Source organism: Fusarium sambucinum, chromosome II (assembly GCF_050947815.1).
Source record: "Fusarium sambucinum isolate potato_lamoka chromosome II, whole genome shotgun sequence".
NCBI classification, from domain to species: Eukaryota; Fungi; Ascomycota; class Sordariomycetes; order Hypocreales; family Nectriaceae; genus Fusarium; species Fusarium sambucinum.
In genome coordinates, this window is record NC_139293.1 from 6,765,371 (window position 1) to 6,784,285 (window position 18,915).

The following is an 18,915-nucleotide window of genomic DNA, read 5'->3' on the forward strand; positions in this document are numbered from 1 at the left end:
TTCTAGCCAAGCCGCCTGGTCTTGAGTATTGTCTAGGATAGTAGGCATTTAATTGATCATTGATAGTGATCCAAAGGGTGCCGAAGTGCCTCTCTCTCCATCTCCCTCTGTTATTGTAAGCCCACTTACTCTGTAGTAATCTGATGATTAGGGTCTAATTAGACGAATGGACTGGCAAATCTCACAAACAAAGAAAATGACGGGCTGAATGCAACTCAACCTTGGTAGGTTCTTTCAGGGTTTCCTAAACTACCTACCTAGTCTGCACTGTATGTCTAACCGTGTTGTGGTTTAAAGCCCAGCATACTGCAGGCTGTTGGTGACTGTCCGTAAACCAACCTCTAATTCAACATAACCGCGCCCCCCTGAGACATCAGATTTGTGACAAATGACCAGGTTGTAGACTCCTCATATATGATGTATCAAACAAGTCGTCACTTGATTAATAGCGGAGCAGTATCCGTATTTCCATCCGGATGGTCCGACCAAATTCGCTTCACAAGTGACAAAAGCAATACTAAAATGTGGAGAAAAAAAATGAGCTGGATTTTGGCATTAGCATGAAGCTGTGTGATCAAAACTTGAGGCTCCTCACCAATGTTTGTCCAATAGTGCTGGTATCCATACCTGTCTAGCTTAGGTAGGTACTATGTATTGTACTATGTAGGTAGGTACTTAGGTACTAAGTTACCTACCTAACGTTAGCCTGCACAATCGACCGTGGCATCAAGGTCAGGGTAATTAAGACGAAAAGGCGCCCACTTTTTAAAAAGAATTAACTTAGACTACTAATGTAACTTACTAACAACGCAACAACGTCATCGAGACTTTCTGTAAATCACTAACCCCAACTCATCACCGAGGCTGTCGATATACTTCAAATGTCTCAATCCAAATTCGTCCATTGTGTTGGAAACCCAGCATTTAGACCAGATGAGGCCATTGAGGACATCGGCCGTCAGAAGGAAGCTGTCGATTATCTGCTGAAGAATGACCTGTACAACGCCAGTCGAGTACTATTCCAGCTTCCCGAACCAGATTCCTACACATATCATGCCATAACAAGTGTAAAACTTGCCCAAGTGCAATCTGTTGTGAATCTCGGAGGTACCAATGGCCTACATGCTTGGTATCGTAACGATGGTGGCTCACCAGTAAGATCTCGCCCATCGACAGCCCTCGAGGACTGGACAACAAAGAGACTGACCTTGACAGAGAGATCCACCTCCTCAGACTGACGTTGAAGCATATGCTTCTATTTTCAGGCCATCAACAGCAACAAGTGCGGTTCTCAAGAACCTGGGAACCAATGCTAAAAAAGGCTCAACAAGAAGTGAAGTCGCAGCCAATCTGGAGAGAAAGCGATATCTACACCCGGGGCTTGTGACGAAGCTCACCATTCCAAAGTGCAAAAATCCGCCCAGCACAAACCCATATCTCGATTTTTGGATGTGGTCATGCCACTCCCTAGAGTGGTGCGGTCCTTGCCCAGCATCAGAACGTGTTGCAACAAGCCATCACGTACTGCCTATCTTCATGCACCATTTTGGCTGTGCAACACCAACTCACGAAGGCCTGTCTATTCTCAAGATCCTGGCTGACGGGCGTCCTATTGTGGATATAGGGTCAGGAAATGGATACTGGGCTTTCATGCTTCGTCGTTACGGCCTGACCGTACACGCGGTGGACAACATGCAGAGTGAATGGCGAGTCAACTGGGTCAATGACACCGTCATTTCTGATGGTGTGAAATGGTTACGCAAGAACGCCAGTGGAAAAGAAATGGTTCTCTTGCTCGTGTACCCTGTCGTTGGCGGCGGTATAGGTGGTGGCACTGAAGGAGGTTTTACAAGAAATCTCGTAGCTGCGTTTGAGGGCGACACTATCGCCGTTGTTGGCACGCAGAACCGGAATGGTTACACAGGGTTCAAGGGAATAACTATGGATGAGTTTATGGAGAGTGAGCATAAGGATTGGACCATGGTCACCAAGGTTGCTTTGCCTTCGTTTCCTGGAAAGGACGAGGCACTATATGTGTTTCAACGGGGCGAAAGAGTGCCACTACAATAGAAGACAGTATTGAGGCAATATGTATTGTACTTATTTCCATATAGACACCTATCTACCCTGCCTAGGTATATTCTAAGGTGCGGTATCGATTCGATCATGAAGCAAGTTAGTCTCTATATACTATTTTTTCTCAACCTTGCCCTAACCTGGCCTTGCTTCAGGCTCATGAAAACACCTCAAGGGATTGAAAGTACCTTTGATAATAGTCAAGTTTATAACTAGTTTTATGTTTTAGATATAGAAATCTACAACCCACTAGAAATGATGCCTAAAGTTACTATCCACACTTTCTGAGTCCAACATTGACTCAGTAGATATTCTGTTCAGGTGACGTAGTGACTGTCTCAAGCACGACAATGGCCATCCTATAACATCATGGATTTTCATAAAGTTATCGTTAAGTGATGCTCTGTACAATGATCCGATCTCAATACTATCATCTCTACCCAGCACAGCCCAGTGCCGCCCCGCAAAGTGACAACCTATCCGTCCCCTTGTTTTCAGCCTCAGCCTCTGCCTCGTTGGAACCGCCACACTAAATCCCAGTTAAGCGGCCCGGTAGCGTTCGGGGTCACCCGACAGATGCGAGTTGAGACCCTCATAAGCTGTTTGACTGGTCTCTCATAACACCTAGAGCCTGGGTCTCTGCAGGTCAGGTTCCAATGCCAGTCAAGTGGAGGTAGCCTAGCATTTCGGTCCGTCCGCCATTGACGCATGCCATCGCGTCAGGCGGCCGGTCATTGTTAATTTAAATGAACGGGAAGCCTAGGATTTATTACTCAATCCGGCATGATCCTTCGAGCATCTCTTATTATCTCTCATAATCACTAGGCATCTGCTACCTTTTTCTCCATCTTTCTTCTCCTCTCACCTGTCTTGTTTTGTTTCAGACACAACAAGAGAACGAGACCCAACCCCGCGAGCTCCACACAAATAAATACCCCTCCTTCTGTTGCAGCTTCAACTTGTGTCTTTGCTGCGAAAAACCAGAAACTCCCCCAAAACGAGCGATTATGTCTTCTCTCCGACCTGATGATAGGTCCCGAAAGGATCGATCCCGGTCACGCTCTCGTGATCATAGGTCCAAGAGCGATGCTGAGCGCCCATCCCATAGCGATTATCGCGAACCGAGCTACATATACCCAGAAGATGATTTGAATGACCGTACAAGACCCGGCGCGCCACAAGCAAGCGGTGCTCTTCCCTACCCTGATGAGGGCGGCATCTATCCTGCAATCCCTGGAAATCTAGAGCAATACAGCTATAACTCTTATCAGCCCGCTTACCGAACCGCCTCTCCGCCGAAGGACTCGCCTTACAGGTCCTCGCACGACAGGGTTGACAGTAACTTACCAGGAGCATTCCCTGATGACAGTCGTCGCGAGAAAGACAAAGACCCATACACTTACAATGCAGAACCGCGTACCAAGGATGAACAAGACAGGTTCAGCTTTCTGCCACAGAAGTACATGCGCAAGCTTACTGGTTCTCCCGGCGACAACAAGGAAAGGGACAACCGAAGCCGAAAAGATAGGCTAGACGATGACCTGGCCTACGGACAGCCAGGAGTTCCTCCGCGCCCCAAAGCTGAGACTGACGACCTAGCTTATGGCAAGGCCACAGGACTCCCTTCAACCGCCAGCCAGGTCATGACTACATACAACCCCCCTCCGACGTCTGGAGACGACTATTATGCCCAGCAACAGAACCCCTACGGATATACTCATCGCGATCCCGCAAGTCCATCTGTTGATCAGTACGGGTTGCGCAGGTCCAGGGAAGATGTGCGTTATAATGAGATTTATGGCTCCAACGCCAATGTCGTGACTGCTGAGCCTAGGAGCCGTGATGACGAGAAACATCGCGAACGTCGTAGAGACAGATCTTCTGATCCTCGGGGCAGCTCAGACCTTCTAACCGCGGGCTCTGGGGGCCGAAAACGTGAAAAGTCACGGGACAGGTCTCGCCGACGTGAAAAATCAGGGGAAAGATCTCGATCCCACAAGAGAGAAAAATCAGGAGATACTCTGACCGTGGACAGCCATCGCAGGCACAGATCACGATCTAGGGATGGACGTCACAGCCGAAAGGACAAGTCTCCTCAACCTCCAACTGAGAGGATGTCAGGTCTCAGCATCAACACCGGACTGACAGCCGGTGGCCTCGCCGTTGGTGGCTTGGCTGGAGCATCACTCGCAAATGCTCCACCGTCGCCCATGCTCGAGTCCTACTATGGCACTTACCAGGATTGCTCTCCTATGCCATCTCCTCTGCTGCTTGCTGCCAAGTCGAGCGAGGATAACCGAGCTCTTGAGGCGCTCTCTCCGCTAGGGTCTGACAATGAGGAGGATAGCAGACGTCGCCGACGAGCCCGCTTCCACGACCCTGAGGACATCACAACCCAGCTAGCCCAGGCCCTGAAGGGGAGCCGTAAGCCTGACACTGAGCCACTTATCGAGATTCTGCCAAGCTTGACACACGATCAAGTTATGAAGCTACGCGCCGATTACAAGGCGCTCGTCAAAACAGGCTCCGAACGCAAGGGCGTCAACATTGCCAAGCATATCCGTGCTCGTCTCAAGGACGAAGACCCTCTCCTGATGAAGGCCTGCTACTCTGTTGCACTGGGTATATGGGAGAGCGAGGCATATTGGGCCAACTTTTGGTACCAGGGGGACAAGACTCGTCGAGAACTGCTCATCGAATCCCTCATGGGTCGCACCAATGCCGAAATACGTTATATCAAGGACGCTTTCACTGACAAAAAGTACGACAACAGCCTCACCAAATGCATGAAGGAAGAGCTCAAGGAGGACAAGTTTAAGAAAGCCGTCCTTCTGGTTCTTGAGGAACGTCGCATGGAGGAGTATGATCACCACGGCCGCCTGGTACCAATCGACTACGCTTTGGTGGACCAGGACGTCGCTGATCTCCGCCGCTCCATAAAATCGGAAAAGGGTGGTGAGACAGCAATGATCAACATTATTGTACTTCGTAGCGACTCTCATCTTCGCGTTATTCTTCAGGAGTACGAGCGTCAGTACCGTGCCAACTTTGCACGCGATGCTCTCAAAAAGAGCGGGAACCTTGTGGTAAGTTTGACACGTCTTTCCATCCGTTGACAAACCTTGTTTCATTACTAACATCCGTCAGGGCGAACTTTTGGCGCATATTCTCAATGGTGTCATCAACCGTCCCGTTCGCGACGCACTGCTCATTCATCACGCCACCTCGGCGTCTCGCAAAGATGGGCTTCGTCGCGAGCTGCTCATTTCACGCCTTGTTCGATACCACTGGGATCCGCACCACATGCGGGCTGTCAAGCAAGCTTACCGTGAACGCTACGGCAGAGCCGTGAGAGACGCCGTCCGCGACGCGACGAGCGGCGAATGGGGCGAGTTTTGTGGTGAACTGTGTATTGCACGTATGCCTGATGACGTGAGGAAGTTTGACAAGATCAGCTATAGTACGCGGTGAGCAAGCCTTTTTATGATTTATGAAGAAATGGACATGTAGCGTTGAGTATATAAAGGTTCTATACATAGAATGATGAACATTGACAATATATGCAATTTTTTGGCATGTTTGAACACAGATTTCAGCAGATAAATCAATGTGATGGATTTTTTTCTTCTGATTCTTTTTCCAAATCGATCACCTATTATTTCTTGGATCCTCTGCCTCCCCTTTTGCCCTTCCCGCCAGCCCCTTTCTTACCGCCGCTGCCGCCGCTTCCACTGCTTCCGCCAGCCATCATGACCCTCACCTTGCCAACAGGCACGACGTTGAAGGTCTCTTCAGGCTTAAGTGCCTTGATCAGCTCAACCTCGCGCGGCCACATTCGATCCTTATCCCGAGCATTTTCGTCCACAACACCCTTCTTAGTAGAAGCCGCCTTCCAACGCTCGAGAACCTCCTTAACTGCTTTACCCTTCTTGGTCGCACCAGGTTGCAGCTTGGCTTTGTACTTATAGCGTCCGAGGGCGTTCCATGGAGCGCAAACTGGGATAATCTCAAGGATCTCGTCACCGGGAAGAGGTGTGCCAACAACAGCATCGAGCACTGTCATCTGACTGGCCTCGTCTTCATCAAGTATCTCAACACCTTCCTCCATCATGACGCGTCGGATCTCCTCGTGTTCAGCTGTTTCCTTTTGTTGCCGCTGGTGCTGTGCACGACGTCGCTCTTTAGCTGCCGCGAGTTCAGCCTCGCGATCTGCTTTAGCCTTTGCCTCAGCCTCAGCTTTCTTTTGTCCAATGGTAGCTCCAATCAAGGCTTCGGCAGCGGCTCGGTCCTCATCATCTTGGTGCCTATACTTTGCAGCAATCTTCTTAGCTCTGCTTCGTTGACCTCGCTTGGGGGGGTGCTTCTTAGAGGAGTTTAGCACGTTGTTTTGCGAGCCTATCTCTGAAGGCTTGCTGGCAGTCTCCTTCTCTGATTTAGCGGGTTCATCCCCGTCATCAGCTTCACCTTCATCAGCTCCATTTTCCTCGGTTCGATCGTCCTCTTCTTCTTTCTCATCGGCCTCGGCTACTCCTTGGTTCGGGGCCTTGTTGCTTGCTTCATCAGAGATCCTAAGCTCCGAAACACCTTCCTCGGCTTCTTCAACTTCGTCATCACGGCCTTCGCCTTTCTTGAATGCTTGAAGAGGATTATCACGAGACTCTTCATCATGTTTCTCATCTTCGGATTCATAATCAGAGGGCACGTCGGAATGTCCTACATCAGGCTCGTCAGTACCACCCATCATTCCTGCTGATTGGGGAGCACCAGAGCCTTCATCGCCGATTGCGGAGTCAACATCGTGTAAGCGGTGCTTGACATGCTTGGCTTTGCTCTCTTCGCTGATTCTAAAAGCAAGGCCCAGTCCAAGGAGAAGTTGGGCAGGAGGCAAAAAGTTCTTCTTTCCACGAATCATGAAACTTCCGGCTTGCAGAAACTCTCCTGTTGGGGCAGATTTGGAGACTTGATCAGCGTTAACCCACCACGCAGGCATGCCAGCTTTGGAATCCCAAGCATTTGATGAGCACACAGCAAGTGATCCCGCCTGGGAAAGCGTTGCGGGAGGGATTGGTGCATCCGGAGTTTTGGGGTTGTTCTTGATGATGACACTAGATGCTCCATGCAGATCAGCATGGCAGTAAATATCGCCTTTTCGAAGATATTTCTTGTATATGGTTTCGTTCTGCTGAGCATCTTTGCCTCCGATTACAAGATAGCCGTCGGATGAAATGAACCAAGTGAACTTCTCGAACCACATCTGCTTACGAATGGGTTGGAGCAGAGCCTTCTCTTGTTTCAACCCCTTTTTAAGATCATCGGTGATCTTTTGCTCCGCATTTTTCAACGCCCTAGATGCTTGTTGCTGAGTTTTCTCTTCCTTGACGGCCGCCGTTTTTCTCTGATCGAAATACTCTCGAGCGTTACTCCAGGGGCTGAGGCCAAGATTGATCTCTACATTAAGCGCCTTATTTGTCTGCTTTCCTTTGGCAGCTGATGTGCCTTCATCATCGTCTAGTGCGCTGTCGTCGTCGTCAGTTTCATAAGGGTCATCTTCTTCCGGTTCAAACTCTTCCTCTGCCAGCTCAAGGGTGATGAGATTCTCGGCAAGGTTCAGAGGTAACTTGATGATCTCGGCAACAGGATTGTGGCGCTTCTTCTCGCGTTCAACCAACTTCCCAACATCCACCCAGTCCATTCCTTGATTGAGTAGCCCGTTGATGGCATCCATGGCTTCCTGGACACGTTCGACATTCGCTTCAATGGCGGCAGCTTTGCGGAAGTTGAGAGTCTGTGCTTCTTGAAGCCCCTCGATCCTTTTGTTTTGTTCGTTCTTTGCAGCTTCCAATTTTCGTTTTGCTGCTGCCTCGCGCTCAGTCAGCTTGGACTCGAGTCTTTGACCTTCCAAGGACGAGAAGAACTCATCGACTGTTTCGTTGTAGCCTTGGAACTCGAGAACCTCAATCGCGGGATCATTCTTCAACTTGTATGGGATGAAAGGATGAAAGTCGTCGTATAGTAGGATATCGCGCTTTGTCTTTGCCTCTTCGGTTCCTTCGGTTCCTTCTGGTCTCTCTCGGCGTTTAGCAAATATATAGCCAGTGCATGCTTCTGAGCTTGTAAGCTCTTCCACGATTTTACGAGCTTCCTGAAGTGACTTGACCAACTCATCCAATAGAGTTTCGTTGGCTAAGACTTCATCAGGTTTAACTGTGGTATCAAAGTTGTTTGTATGCAGCCAGTGATCCACAAGTACGGGAGGCAACTCTGTGATAGACACTGCCAGACTCTTTCTCAGATCACCGCCAGGCTTGCCCTTTTGCTTCTTTGACGACGTCGCATCAACAGCCGCCTTTTCCACAGCGGCCTTGAGGGCATTTTGCACTCTTTCTTTGGTTAAGGGAGGAATTCCGCCATAGTTCTGCCTGTTTTCTAGAGAGTATTGCAGTCCAACTCGCTGCGGCTCCTGCCCTTCGCCTTCGGATACGGTTCTCGCAAGGGCAAGGATGTTCAAATCGGCATCTGTGAGGATGATGTTACCGCTCTAGCGACAAAAGTGTCAGCGAGTTTCATCAAAACAAGAGGTATAGGACATACAGCAAAGAACTCTAAGAACACGCGATATTGACCATCGCTGAACTCAAATTCGAGGACTCTATCAGTGCCTACTTGCCTAACTGCCGTCAACCGTCTGGTCTTCAGAAACTTCCGGAGGCGCGCAACGAATATGGAGGGGGCCGCAGCAGTTGTGCGTGCGAATTTTGTCAAATGACAACGGAATCCGGTGTCAATAACAAGCTGCTTCTTATTGTCGGGTTTCGCAAACTTGAGGAGAAGAATTTTGGAAGAAAGGTCGTATACATTGGAGAGTCGAAGAGTCACCAGGCGCTCCTGGAGCTCATGTGCAATGATCTTATCAGGCAGTTAGAAGAGGTCATGAATAGCTTTCACGTTGTACTCACTTTCACATCCAACGAAGAGAATCTTTGCTTCATTTTGAAGTATAGTCTCTAGATCAAGATACACAAACTTGAAAAACTCAGGCTCTACACTACATCATCGCGGCACAAGGGAAATCCCATCGTGGGGTATGGAGGGGCATGCTGACATCATCCGGGTTCCACGTGACTTGGAGCCTCCTTCAGTGCCGGGTAGGTACCTGGTTTCAGGCATGGAAGGAGTAGGAAACGTCCAAGGTAAATCATCCACGAAATTCGCTACCCGACTTTTGTGTACGGGTATCATACCAGCCGATGACTCCAGCTGTGGGGGATTTTTTTGCATGACATCCTCGTCTAGATATCGCTAAAGTGCATGTTTGAACCCCAGAGACAAGGACTCAGTGGGTTGATCACAGACCCGCGTCGCAGCACCATCTGGAGTATTTTTGCTACATAGTACTTTTAATGCGCATCAGACCTGCATTAGTACGACAGAGGGCGCACGTAACGAATGCATCGCATCATTACTTGCGTGGTGTTGATGAACAACATTAGCATACGTATATCAGCATGTGTGCAGGCATCATTAACACACTCAGAGCTACTCTGTACTCCGAATTTCTCAGATAACGGCACAGGCTCTGTTCAAGCATTGCATTCACGGTTCACAGTCTCAACTGCGCAATGCTACCATACTGAGCACATGACACCCGTTGAGCCGAGGAACTTTGATCAACTCATCCCAGCACAACAAAAACATTGACAGTCCAACTCTTTCGCACGGTACGGTACAACCCTGGGACCGAGGCACGGATCTAGTATCAGAAGCTATCTAGTGGGTGGTCTGAGATTACTACCCAACATTGCAAATTATCTTCTCGAAGAGGATTCATTGTCAGCAAATCAAGAAGTGCTTTTTTTTTGGTCGTTACGGCAACTGTAAACCTGGACTTGGTATAGCCTTGGCAGGTTAGTGCTTCTGGCTTGCTGTTCTGCTGTTCTATCGATATTTAGGGATTTGATATCAGACATGGAACATGGAACATGGTAAAGTACAGTGTGCGAGATATTGAAATGAATCGCAGACAAGAACATTTGTTCAATTGGTTCGGAGAAGAAGCTAACGACAAGGAACAAGCCTTCCTGCAGCTTATGGTACTGATGACGACGCTGCATTAGACGGGTATCGAATGCAATTGATAAACACGGGAGGCTGGTGATTGCTGACAAGTGCCCAATCTGGTACGAAGCAGAGGTTAGGCCTTTGCAGCTAACGGAAGCTCCGAGGCCACCAATGCTATCTTTCTGGACAGTTTTGGTATTAGTTCCGATCAGGTATTGAGGCCATGGCGAAGCAGAGAAATCCAATGCGCTGACTGAAGGACACGCTCAACGACAGGTCGCTTTCAGCTGTTTGTGTGATATCGCATACTTGCACTAAATAATACACTCGCATAAAAGATCCGACGCCATCCAATGGTAAGCTTCCACGATATCACCCGTACTCGTTCATTAATGATTACGAGTTGAATCATGGATCAGCCGCTGAACCTGCAGCTGAACAGAGGTTGTTGGTGTGCCGAGTTTAGAAACATTTGAGAGTCATTGAAATTAGAGAGGTTGGGGATTTCACATGGCCACCAATGGGGATGAGGCAATCATCTGCACGAGCCCACCAAGTCATCTCCTCAAACTGTGCTGCGACTAAGAATTTGATTCCGGTTCTGGCCTGGCCTTTGTATCAGCTAGGTCATTCTCGACTACCGGAGGCCAGGCTGAAGCAGTCAGTCACGTATTGTCACTTTATCGGCCCTGTCCTCATACGGATACACTAGGCGTCAATGGGCTTCACAAACAGAGATCCAGAGATCTCAGGAAGAGCATCGACGATAAAGTGAGTGGTTGGGGATACTGTGCTGTGCCGACCCCAGCGGCAGCCAGGTTCCACCCCCTGATTATGTACATGGTTGCAAAGTGGCGTTACTGCTCTGGTCCTGGGCGAGATCAAATTGGGCATGTATGTTCGTCCAATGACGCGAGCTCTCCATGTTGCTGCGAGGCTCAGGAACGGACCAGCATGGGATCAGTGAGGTGAAATCCAACCGAGGGAGAGCGAGATCTTTGCGCTCATATCCATGCTGCCATGCTATGTGCCGAACAGGCCAGATGGCGTTCAACTCAGTCGACCAGGTCCGATGAACGCGGAGCGGTGACGAGATCGAAGCTTCATCTATCGCTTACGGGGTTGTGTTCCACTTTCCATTAACGTTTGCGAGTTGCTGTTTGAGAGCCATGTCGAAAGCATGGACCGTGTCACATCTTTCAAGGTAAATCTGGAGGTGGGAGGAAGAATTGCGTGGAACAGGATGGGAGGATAGCAGGCTGACGCGGAAAGCTAGTTAGCTAGGTAGCTCCCTGTCTGATGACTGGCTAAAGCTGGAGAGCAACTAGGTAACATCAGGCAAAGAGCTCGAAGAGCTATTGGGAGGCTGGCTGATTGTCTCTGGCTGAGACGCAGGAGGAAGGGTTAAAATGGCCGGCAGGCCAAGAAGGGGCTGCAAAACACGAAGTGGATGGTGGGGCCTCCCACATACGGGGTTCAGGTTGCGGATCTAACCTCAATTTGGCAAGAGGTAAATAAGACGACATGTAGGCCCCCTGGCATGTAAACAAGACGAGTGGTAAACAAGCCATCAACATCAACAAGAGCGAACAATCGACACACCCATGGGGGTGGGATATGGCAGTAAGGCAGAGAGAGGTCAGGGCAGCATACGTGGGAAAGGGCTGGGCAAGAAAGGACACAACGGATCAACAGAACGCAGCGCTGCCGAGGGAGCAACACAAGTACAGTAACCGCTCACAGAGGCACAACTCGTCCAATCCTGCCCCCGTCTTCAAAAGCCCAGTTTCGTTCTGAGTCCTGTCCGGTCCCTCTTCTCCTCCTACTCCCTCCAATTATCGCCATCCACATCGACATCGTCAATTCACAACCTCACCCAGACAAGAAGAAAAGAACGACTGAAGGCCTTCGCTCGCCATCACCGGATTCTTTTCCATTCTCTTCGACTTTTGTTTCGTAGGAACAAGAGCCAGAGAACTTCTTGTCATCCTTTCGAATTTCGGAAGGTTGTATGAGAAGCTTCTCTCGCGCCAGCAAAAGTCGCAAATCTGGACTTTGAGGCACGCGTCCCCGTTCCCTTCAGCATCTTCCCATCGACATATCGGGAATCCGAATCCCACACACAGACCGTTACCGAAACAAAGACACACGAAGAGGTTGAGATCAAACCCCAACAGCCCGAAGCCGGACGGGAAGGTGAAATATCTTCTGTCTCCGTCACCGCCGAACAGGTCCCTCCTCCTCGTCAAGAGCAAGAGTTTATCGAAGAAGAGGTCCATATTACGCGTGAAGAAGAACATTACCACCGTCCCGGTGTCCAAAAATTCGAGCACGAAGACTTTACTATCCGTGAAGACTCCCGACGGTACGTTCGATTCTACATTTCTTATCTCCATTTTGGTCGCATCTTTTTCGTTACTTTTTTTGGTCAATTACACGGGGATATGATTTTCCCACGGTTGGAGAAAGCCTTGCTTGCTTTCTATGCCTGGGTCTGTATTCTCTCATCTCTCTGCGCTGATCTGGTCATGGAGACGTGTGAGAACAAGACTACAATTCATCACATCATTTTTCGCTAGGCGAAAGCAATTGCCGTTGTCCCTGACTTTCTCCCAACCATCAGTTTTCACTTTCCCTTTTCTTGGTCTGGCTTGCCTTGACCATTACCCACCGCGCACGGAGCGCTTCAGTCCCCAGCCATCCCATTCTCACATCACTTCTCATATCCTTTCTTCACACGCCTCACACACCCACCCCCTGCATGCTACCATGCCAACCCACCTCAGCTTGGCTGGATACCCAATTTGCTTTTCTTCCTCCCCGGCTCACTAGCGCCTCTATGCCTGCTGGCCTGAGCAAGGCGGTGGAGCTATCTCAGGGGCCGCCGCCTCCCGTTGCCATATGATACGCAAACGACTTACTATAGACATCCATCAGCTAACCCAGACAAATCTAGACCTCAACCTCCCTCTCAACACCAACCTTCCCAGTACCACCAACCTTCCCACTACCAACCACCTCCCAAATTCCAAACTTCTCACACTCACGTAGAGATCGACACCCACCGTCATCCCTACTACTCCACCCCCATTGATCTCGCTGAACGTGAATACCGCCAGCGTTACCGCCCTGCCCAAGCTTTTTCCACAGAAGACCCTTCTTCCCACTCTCATCCTCACTACCAACCTCAAGACAACTTCAAAGCCAACAACTACACCGTTGAAGGCCGACCCGCTCCCCAATTCCATTCCTCTGAGAAGACTGAAATCAACAAGTTTACTGTTGACGAACACTCCTCTCGTCCTCAGTACAACCACACCGAGAAGACCGAATTCAACAACTACACTGTTGACAGCCGATCTTCCCGTCCTCAATACAACACCTGTGAGAAGACTGAGATCAACAATTTCACTGTTGACGCCCGCTCTTCCCAGCCTCGGTACCGCGACACCAAGACAACTCAAGTCAACAGTTACGCCGTTGACAAGCCCGTTTCTCGTCCATCTTACAAGAAGGACGTGAGATTTACTGAACAAACCGTCGAAGCTTCAAAGTCCGACAAGTCCAAGATGGGTTACTACGACGACGAGGGTAAGTGAAATCTGTCACCCAGCGGGCGCCATTAAGCTCTCTATTCGCGACGCAATTCAAGCTAACTCGGTCACCAGGTTCTTTCCGCAACGGCGGCATCCACAAGCTCGGTGACAAGTCCCGCGACATTGAGGTTGACATTCGCGAGACTTCTCGTCCTGCCAATGACTGCGCTCCCAACACCGTCAGCATCCCCTGCCACCACATCCGTCTGGGTGACTTCCTCATGCTCCAGGGCCGCCCCTGCCAGGTCATCCGCATCTCTACCTCCTCTGCCACTGGCCAGTACCGCTACCTTGGTGTCGACCTCTTCACCAAGCAGCTTCATGAGGAGTCTTCTTTCATCTCCAACCCTGCCCCCAGCGTTGTCGTTCAGTCCATGCTCGGCCCTGTCTTCAAGCAGTACCGTGTCCTCGACATGCAGGAGGGTCAGATCGTTGCCATGACCGAGACTGGCGACGTCAAGCAGGGTCTCCCTGTCATTGACCAGTCCAACCTCTACTCTCGCCTCCACAACGCTTTCGAGTCCGGCCGTGGCTCTGTTCGCGTCCTCGTCCTCAACGACGGTGGCCGTGAGCTCGCCGTTGACATGAAGGTCATTCACGGCTCTCGCCTGTAAGCGTGTTCAACTGTTTTCTGAAGACGGGCAGCCGCTTGCAATGCGACTACTTCCCAATGTTTAATTGAGTGAAGATACAGCACTACCAGTCTCACCTCAACTGTGGGGAGCGGGTCTGGGCTGTCTCTAGTCTCACCTGTACAATGTCAAGTTTCATAGGGGATCTGTTGTGTCAAGATGGTTCGAGTTTTGTTTGTGTCGAGATTGGATAAATGATATTGGCTAGCTGGAAATACTGGAGTCTTTTGTGTAGATGGGAGAGTTCTGTACATGAACTATAGTAATTGACAATTGATTCCGCATCTACTTAGCTTTCCATTGGCCCTCCATGCCCAACATGTGAATTGATGTTTCCTGTGATAGATAAAATGGCCTCGGCTGATGCTCTGTAGCCATCAAGGTATCATCTTACCATGGGAAACTAACACTGTCCAACAATCATACCCTCGTCATTTTCGACACACAGCAAGCTACCCTGGATCATTCATCTAAGGTTATTTATTTCTTCCACGGCTGATACAATTATGGAACAAGTCCATCAATGAGTCTTGCTTATTTTTGTTTGAAGCTTCATCAATTGAAGGGTATACCTACGTCTTTGAACCACATATCTCCTATTTTAGGAACTCTCTTCCCCACCTCATTGCGACCCTTATCATCAAGGTGCTTCCCCGCGCCATGAAATCTAGCCCAAGATGGATGGTACTTAAGGCTGCCTCACACGCAAGCTCATGATTGATAAGAGAGCGCGTGACAACTCTCAGTCACATGTACAGTTTCCCTCAGTGTTCTTTCCTATCTTCAGTCCATCTCATAATTCGATTAACTTAACTCGCTTGAGGCTCACTCGATTTCTATATACACGAAACCACACTTCACTCACATTCGGATTTCCGTAACGATCATGGGTGCTCAGTCATCAAAGCCGACACTTCATGAGAAGGCAGTGCTCGATCGTCTCTATAGTCTCCAAATTCAGGATGACGAGGAGTACGTCGAGATCAGCAGCGATTTTGACAAGGTTCCCCTTGGGCCACTGGTCCGAGACGCACAAGGTCTCTCAGTTCATTTACTTGAATCATGGCAGGCTTCTATTCTCAAGGACCCCAAGAATAAGTGAGATACCGCTGCTACAGTACCAACGCATGACTAACCTGAGAAAGACTCGCTCTTACAGCGCTGAGCTCAACCAACCCAAGACAGGTTCTCACTTCACTGCCGACCGAAATTGCGGACCAGCAGGTATTCAATGTTAAGATTCCGTTTGAAGGAGATCCTATCACAAACCAACGCTCAAGCGGTCGCTGCTGGCTCTTTGCTTCGACAAACGTCTTCCGCGTGGCCCTCATGAAGCGATACAACCTCGAGAGTTTCGAGCTATCACAGCAGTATCTTTTCTACTGGGATAAACTTGAAAAGTCCAACTGGTTTCTTGAGCAAGTCATCGATACTGCTGGAGAAGACCTCGAAGGTCGACTTGTCCAGAACTTGCTGGGTGATATAGTCTCAGACGGTGGCCAGTGGGATATGGTGTACAACCTTGTTGAGAAGTACGGTCTGGTGCCTCAGACTCTGTACCCAGATACCTGGAATGCCCAAAGCTCGGGCATTCTGAACAATGTCATCAAGACTAAGCTTCGCGAGTTCGCCCTTAAACTACGAGGATTAATCAACTCCCAAAATGGTGTTTCCGTCACCACACTTTCCTCGGCTAAGGACAAGATGATGCGTGAGATTTCTCTCATCATGACTCTTCTCCTCGGACCACCACCGAGTCCCGAGGATGCTTTCACTTGGCAGTACAACGATAAGAATGGCAAGGCCCATGAAGTCAAGTTAACCCCTAAAGAGTTTGCCAAGAACATATACAGCTCTGAATTCCGGATTACATCTACCACAATTGACAGTATGATCTCACTCGTACACGATCCTCGCCACAAGCCACTCAATTTGCTCTCAGTATCACGACTGGGAAACATTGTTGGCGGACGCGGTGTGAGCTATGTTAACGTTGATATCGATACTCTCAAGAGGACTTGCATCAAAATGCTAAAGGCCGGCATCCCTATCTTTTTTGGCAGCGACGTTGGTAAGTTCAGTGATTCTAAGTCTGGTATTATGGACCTCGATCTTTTCAACTACGAGTTGGGTTTCAACACCAGTTTACTCGGCATGAGTAAGGCACAGCGATTGACGACAAAAGAGAGCCAGATGACACATGCTATGGTGTTGACAGCAGTTCACCTCAATGAGGAGACAGGCGAACCTGTCCGCTGGAGGGTACAAAACAGTTGGGGTACTGCTGCTGGCGACAAGGGCTGGTTTGTTATGAGCGATGCCTGGCTTGATGAGTTTGTTTATCAGGCAGTTGTCGATCCCCGGTTCTGCAGTAAAGAAGTGAAGGATGTCCTCAAAAAGGAGGCCATTGTCCTTCCTCCCTGGGACCCCATGGGTGCGCTGGCTTGAAGCGACGTTCCGTTTGCGCACCCGGGGAGGCTGTGTCACATTGTTTTCGCGTATTACACCTATGGAATCGATATTTATTATGAGGATATGTCCGAACAAGCCATACTGAGAGCTATTACCACACACGCAAGGTTCTGCCATCCAACAATGTTGTTTCTTCAGTCACGTGCGCGTTGTCCTTGTAGGACATGACGTGACGATGGATCGAAGTTCGAGGCAACACGATGCAGTCACTATATGTCTTGACATAAGGATTACGAGAATGTCATTAGAAGTATGCGCACCTCGGCACAATGAAACTTCACCGCTGTATGTGATGGGGTACGAATTACAATAATCAACATATGTGTATTTGATCCTGGATCCTGGTCTGCTCCTTACATGATTGTTGGTCCCGTCTCTAACAAGCTGCGCTTGAAGCAAGTCCCATCCCACATAGCTTTTGTACTAGTACCATCAACGGCATTTGAACATACCGACGGAACACTCAACTGTTCTCAGCCTAGTCTTCCTGTAGGGTGAGGGTTGAGGTGTCACGCTGTATGGTTTTGTTCATGGCGCGAAAACGTACACAGAAAGATCAGCGCTGCTTGGGCCATATGGATGGATGCCCTAGATGCCCAAGCAAGCCCTCCGGATCGAATATCATTGTTTTCTGATTGTCTTCCTTGATGCCACATTGTGGAGAAAGTATTCGTCTATACTAAGCTTATTTGTGATTTGTCGACATCAGTTTCTTCTGATCACAATGAAACCCGTTAGACAACCTCATGTGACGGGAAGGCATGAGTTTCTTACCCCCTTCGAAGAGGTCATAGCTTCGTTTCTGACAGCCAAAGAGCCAGGTCATCGTTGACTATGACTAGTAGCCCGCAGCCGCTCAGTGGTTCCGGCTCTCTTTGTGAATTTGTCAGATGTAAGTTACGAGGGTGTTCCTGGCCGTGTCTAACCAGGATGGGCTTTCTTCAGCTACCGAGCTATATGTCCGCACCAAGCCTTTCCAGATCGGCTCAATCGAGTGAAAATCAAGTTTCTTATGTAGAAAGTTTGCCTGGAGTTGTGGATCTACTTGAATATTCGCTCAGATCCTGAAGTAGTGGAGGTCACATTCAGGCGTTGATCAAGGACAAGGGCGGTTCCACCCCCAGGTGCTGATGCGACTTGAGTTTGACTTCTTACTTGTTCTAGTGGGTAGTGAGCAGTTATCTCAGGAAATGTTGATGTGGCATCAGACTTGAAAACAACAACAAAGCCTGGCTGTAAGATTGGTCCGCGCTATGTGTTAGGTTAGAGGTATCTACGTTGAGGCAGGCTCGCAAGGGGACCAATGCGTGCGTATAAGCGAAATGGACTCGGACCAACTAGAGAATAGAGAAAAACTTACACTCAAGGTTTGGAAGGTGAGGCTCTCTAGATCCCACAATTACCTATCACTTGTCAACTACCTAGTCTAGGTACATGCTTAAGAACCCACATTCTGAACGCTTGTACGGACGAGACAGGAGCACTCATACGATATTCCTCATCGTGCAGAAAATTTGCCAACCTGGTTGAGTTATGAGGACTCTGCTTGGGCATTGCTTGTTGACACTATATGTTAAACTGGTTGGCTCTTTGGGTCAAGCTCGGTGAAAGACCTTCCCTTCCCCTGTCAGTGCAACTGTCCTATCATGCGCCAGCGAGGTGTCTCGAGCAGCCTTTTGCATGAGGCACTCGTCGAACGAGGTTGGGCTGAACTCTGAGTGCGGGCAATTCCCTTGGCTGCTTAAACAATGACAGGATGTCAGATAACGCTTGTGGACTCTTAAGTTAATCCAGGATTAGATGCGATGCTCATAATTGGACGACAGGAGCGGTTATAGAAGTGATCCATTGGATAAGAGAGGCTTATTATGATACTGAGTATACTCATGGCATAAATTAGTATGGTTGTCATTGTATTTTCGGAGCATTGCCGGGTTTTTGGATGTGTAAGACTGGCTGTTTGAGGTAACACAATTTGAAAGTTGTCAGTTGACTTCCTCCCCAGAATTGTCAACGCTCCATAACAAAAATATGTTGACCAAACAAGAAGGAGCACATGTTTCATCCCATACCTAGGTACT

The 18,915-nt window shown here is 49.1% G+C and overlaps 5 protein-coding genes across 5 annotated transcripts; 4 read left to right on the plus strand and 1 right to left on the minus strand.

The window, feature by feature from the left end:
* Positions 1-881: 881 nt before the first annotated feature.
* FSST1_009186 (uncharacterized protein) lies at positions 882-2,070 on the plus strand (the record flags this gene model as incomplete). Its single annotated transcript, XM_083226138.1, has 2 exons — positions 882-1,154; positions 1,216-2,070. 2 exons carry the CDS (start codon positions 882-884, stop codon positions 2,068-2,070), a joined length of 1,128 nt encoding a protein of 375 aa, XP_083085147.1.
* A 1,013-nt stretch (positions 2,071-3,083) lies between these two features.
* Positions 3,084-5,547, plus strand: FSST1_009187 (uncharacterized protein; the record flags this gene model as incomplete). The annotated part of the gene is made up of 2 exons (XM_083226139.1): positions 3,084-5,162; positions 5,224-5,547. 2 exons carry the CDS (start codon positions 3,084-3,086, stop codon positions 5,545-5,547), a joined length of 2,403 nt encoding a protein of 800 aa, XP_083085148.1.
* A 184-nt stretch (positions 5,548-5,731) lies between these two features.
* On the minus strand, positions 5,732-9,065 carry FSST1_009188 (uncharacterized protein; the record flags this gene model as incomplete). The annotated part of the gene is made up of 3 exons (XM_083226140.1): positions 5,732-8,614; positions 8,668-8,982; positions 9,033-9,065. 3 exons carry the CDS (start codon positions 9,063-9,065, stop codon positions 5,732-5,734), a joined length of 3,231 nt encoding a protein of 1,076 aa, XP_083085149.1.
* Positions 9,066-11,751: 2,686 nt separating this feature from the next.
* Positions 11,752-14,344, plus strand: FSST1_009189 (uncharacterized protein; the record flags this gene model as incomplete). The annotated part of the gene is made up of 4 exons (XM_083226142.1): positions 11,752-11,863; positions 12,169-12,499; positions 13,061-13,725; positions 13,803-14,344. 4 exons carry the CDS (start codon positions 11,752-11,754, stop codon positions 14,342-14,344), a joined length of 1,650 nt encoding a protein of 549 aa, XP_083085150.1.
* Positions 14,345-15,248: 904 nt separating this feature from the next.
* On the plus strand, positions 15,249-16,810 carry FSST1_009190 (bleomycin hydrolase; the record flags this gene model as incomplete). The annotated part of the gene is made up of 2 exons (XM_083226143.1): positions 15,249-15,460; positions 15,508-16,810. The coding sequence occupies 2 exons, from the start codon at positions 15,249-15,251 to the stop codon at positions 16,808-16,810; spliced, it is 1,515 nt and encodes a 504-aa protein (XP_083085151.1).
* Between the last annotated feature and the right edge of the window lie 2,105 nt (positions 16,811-18,915).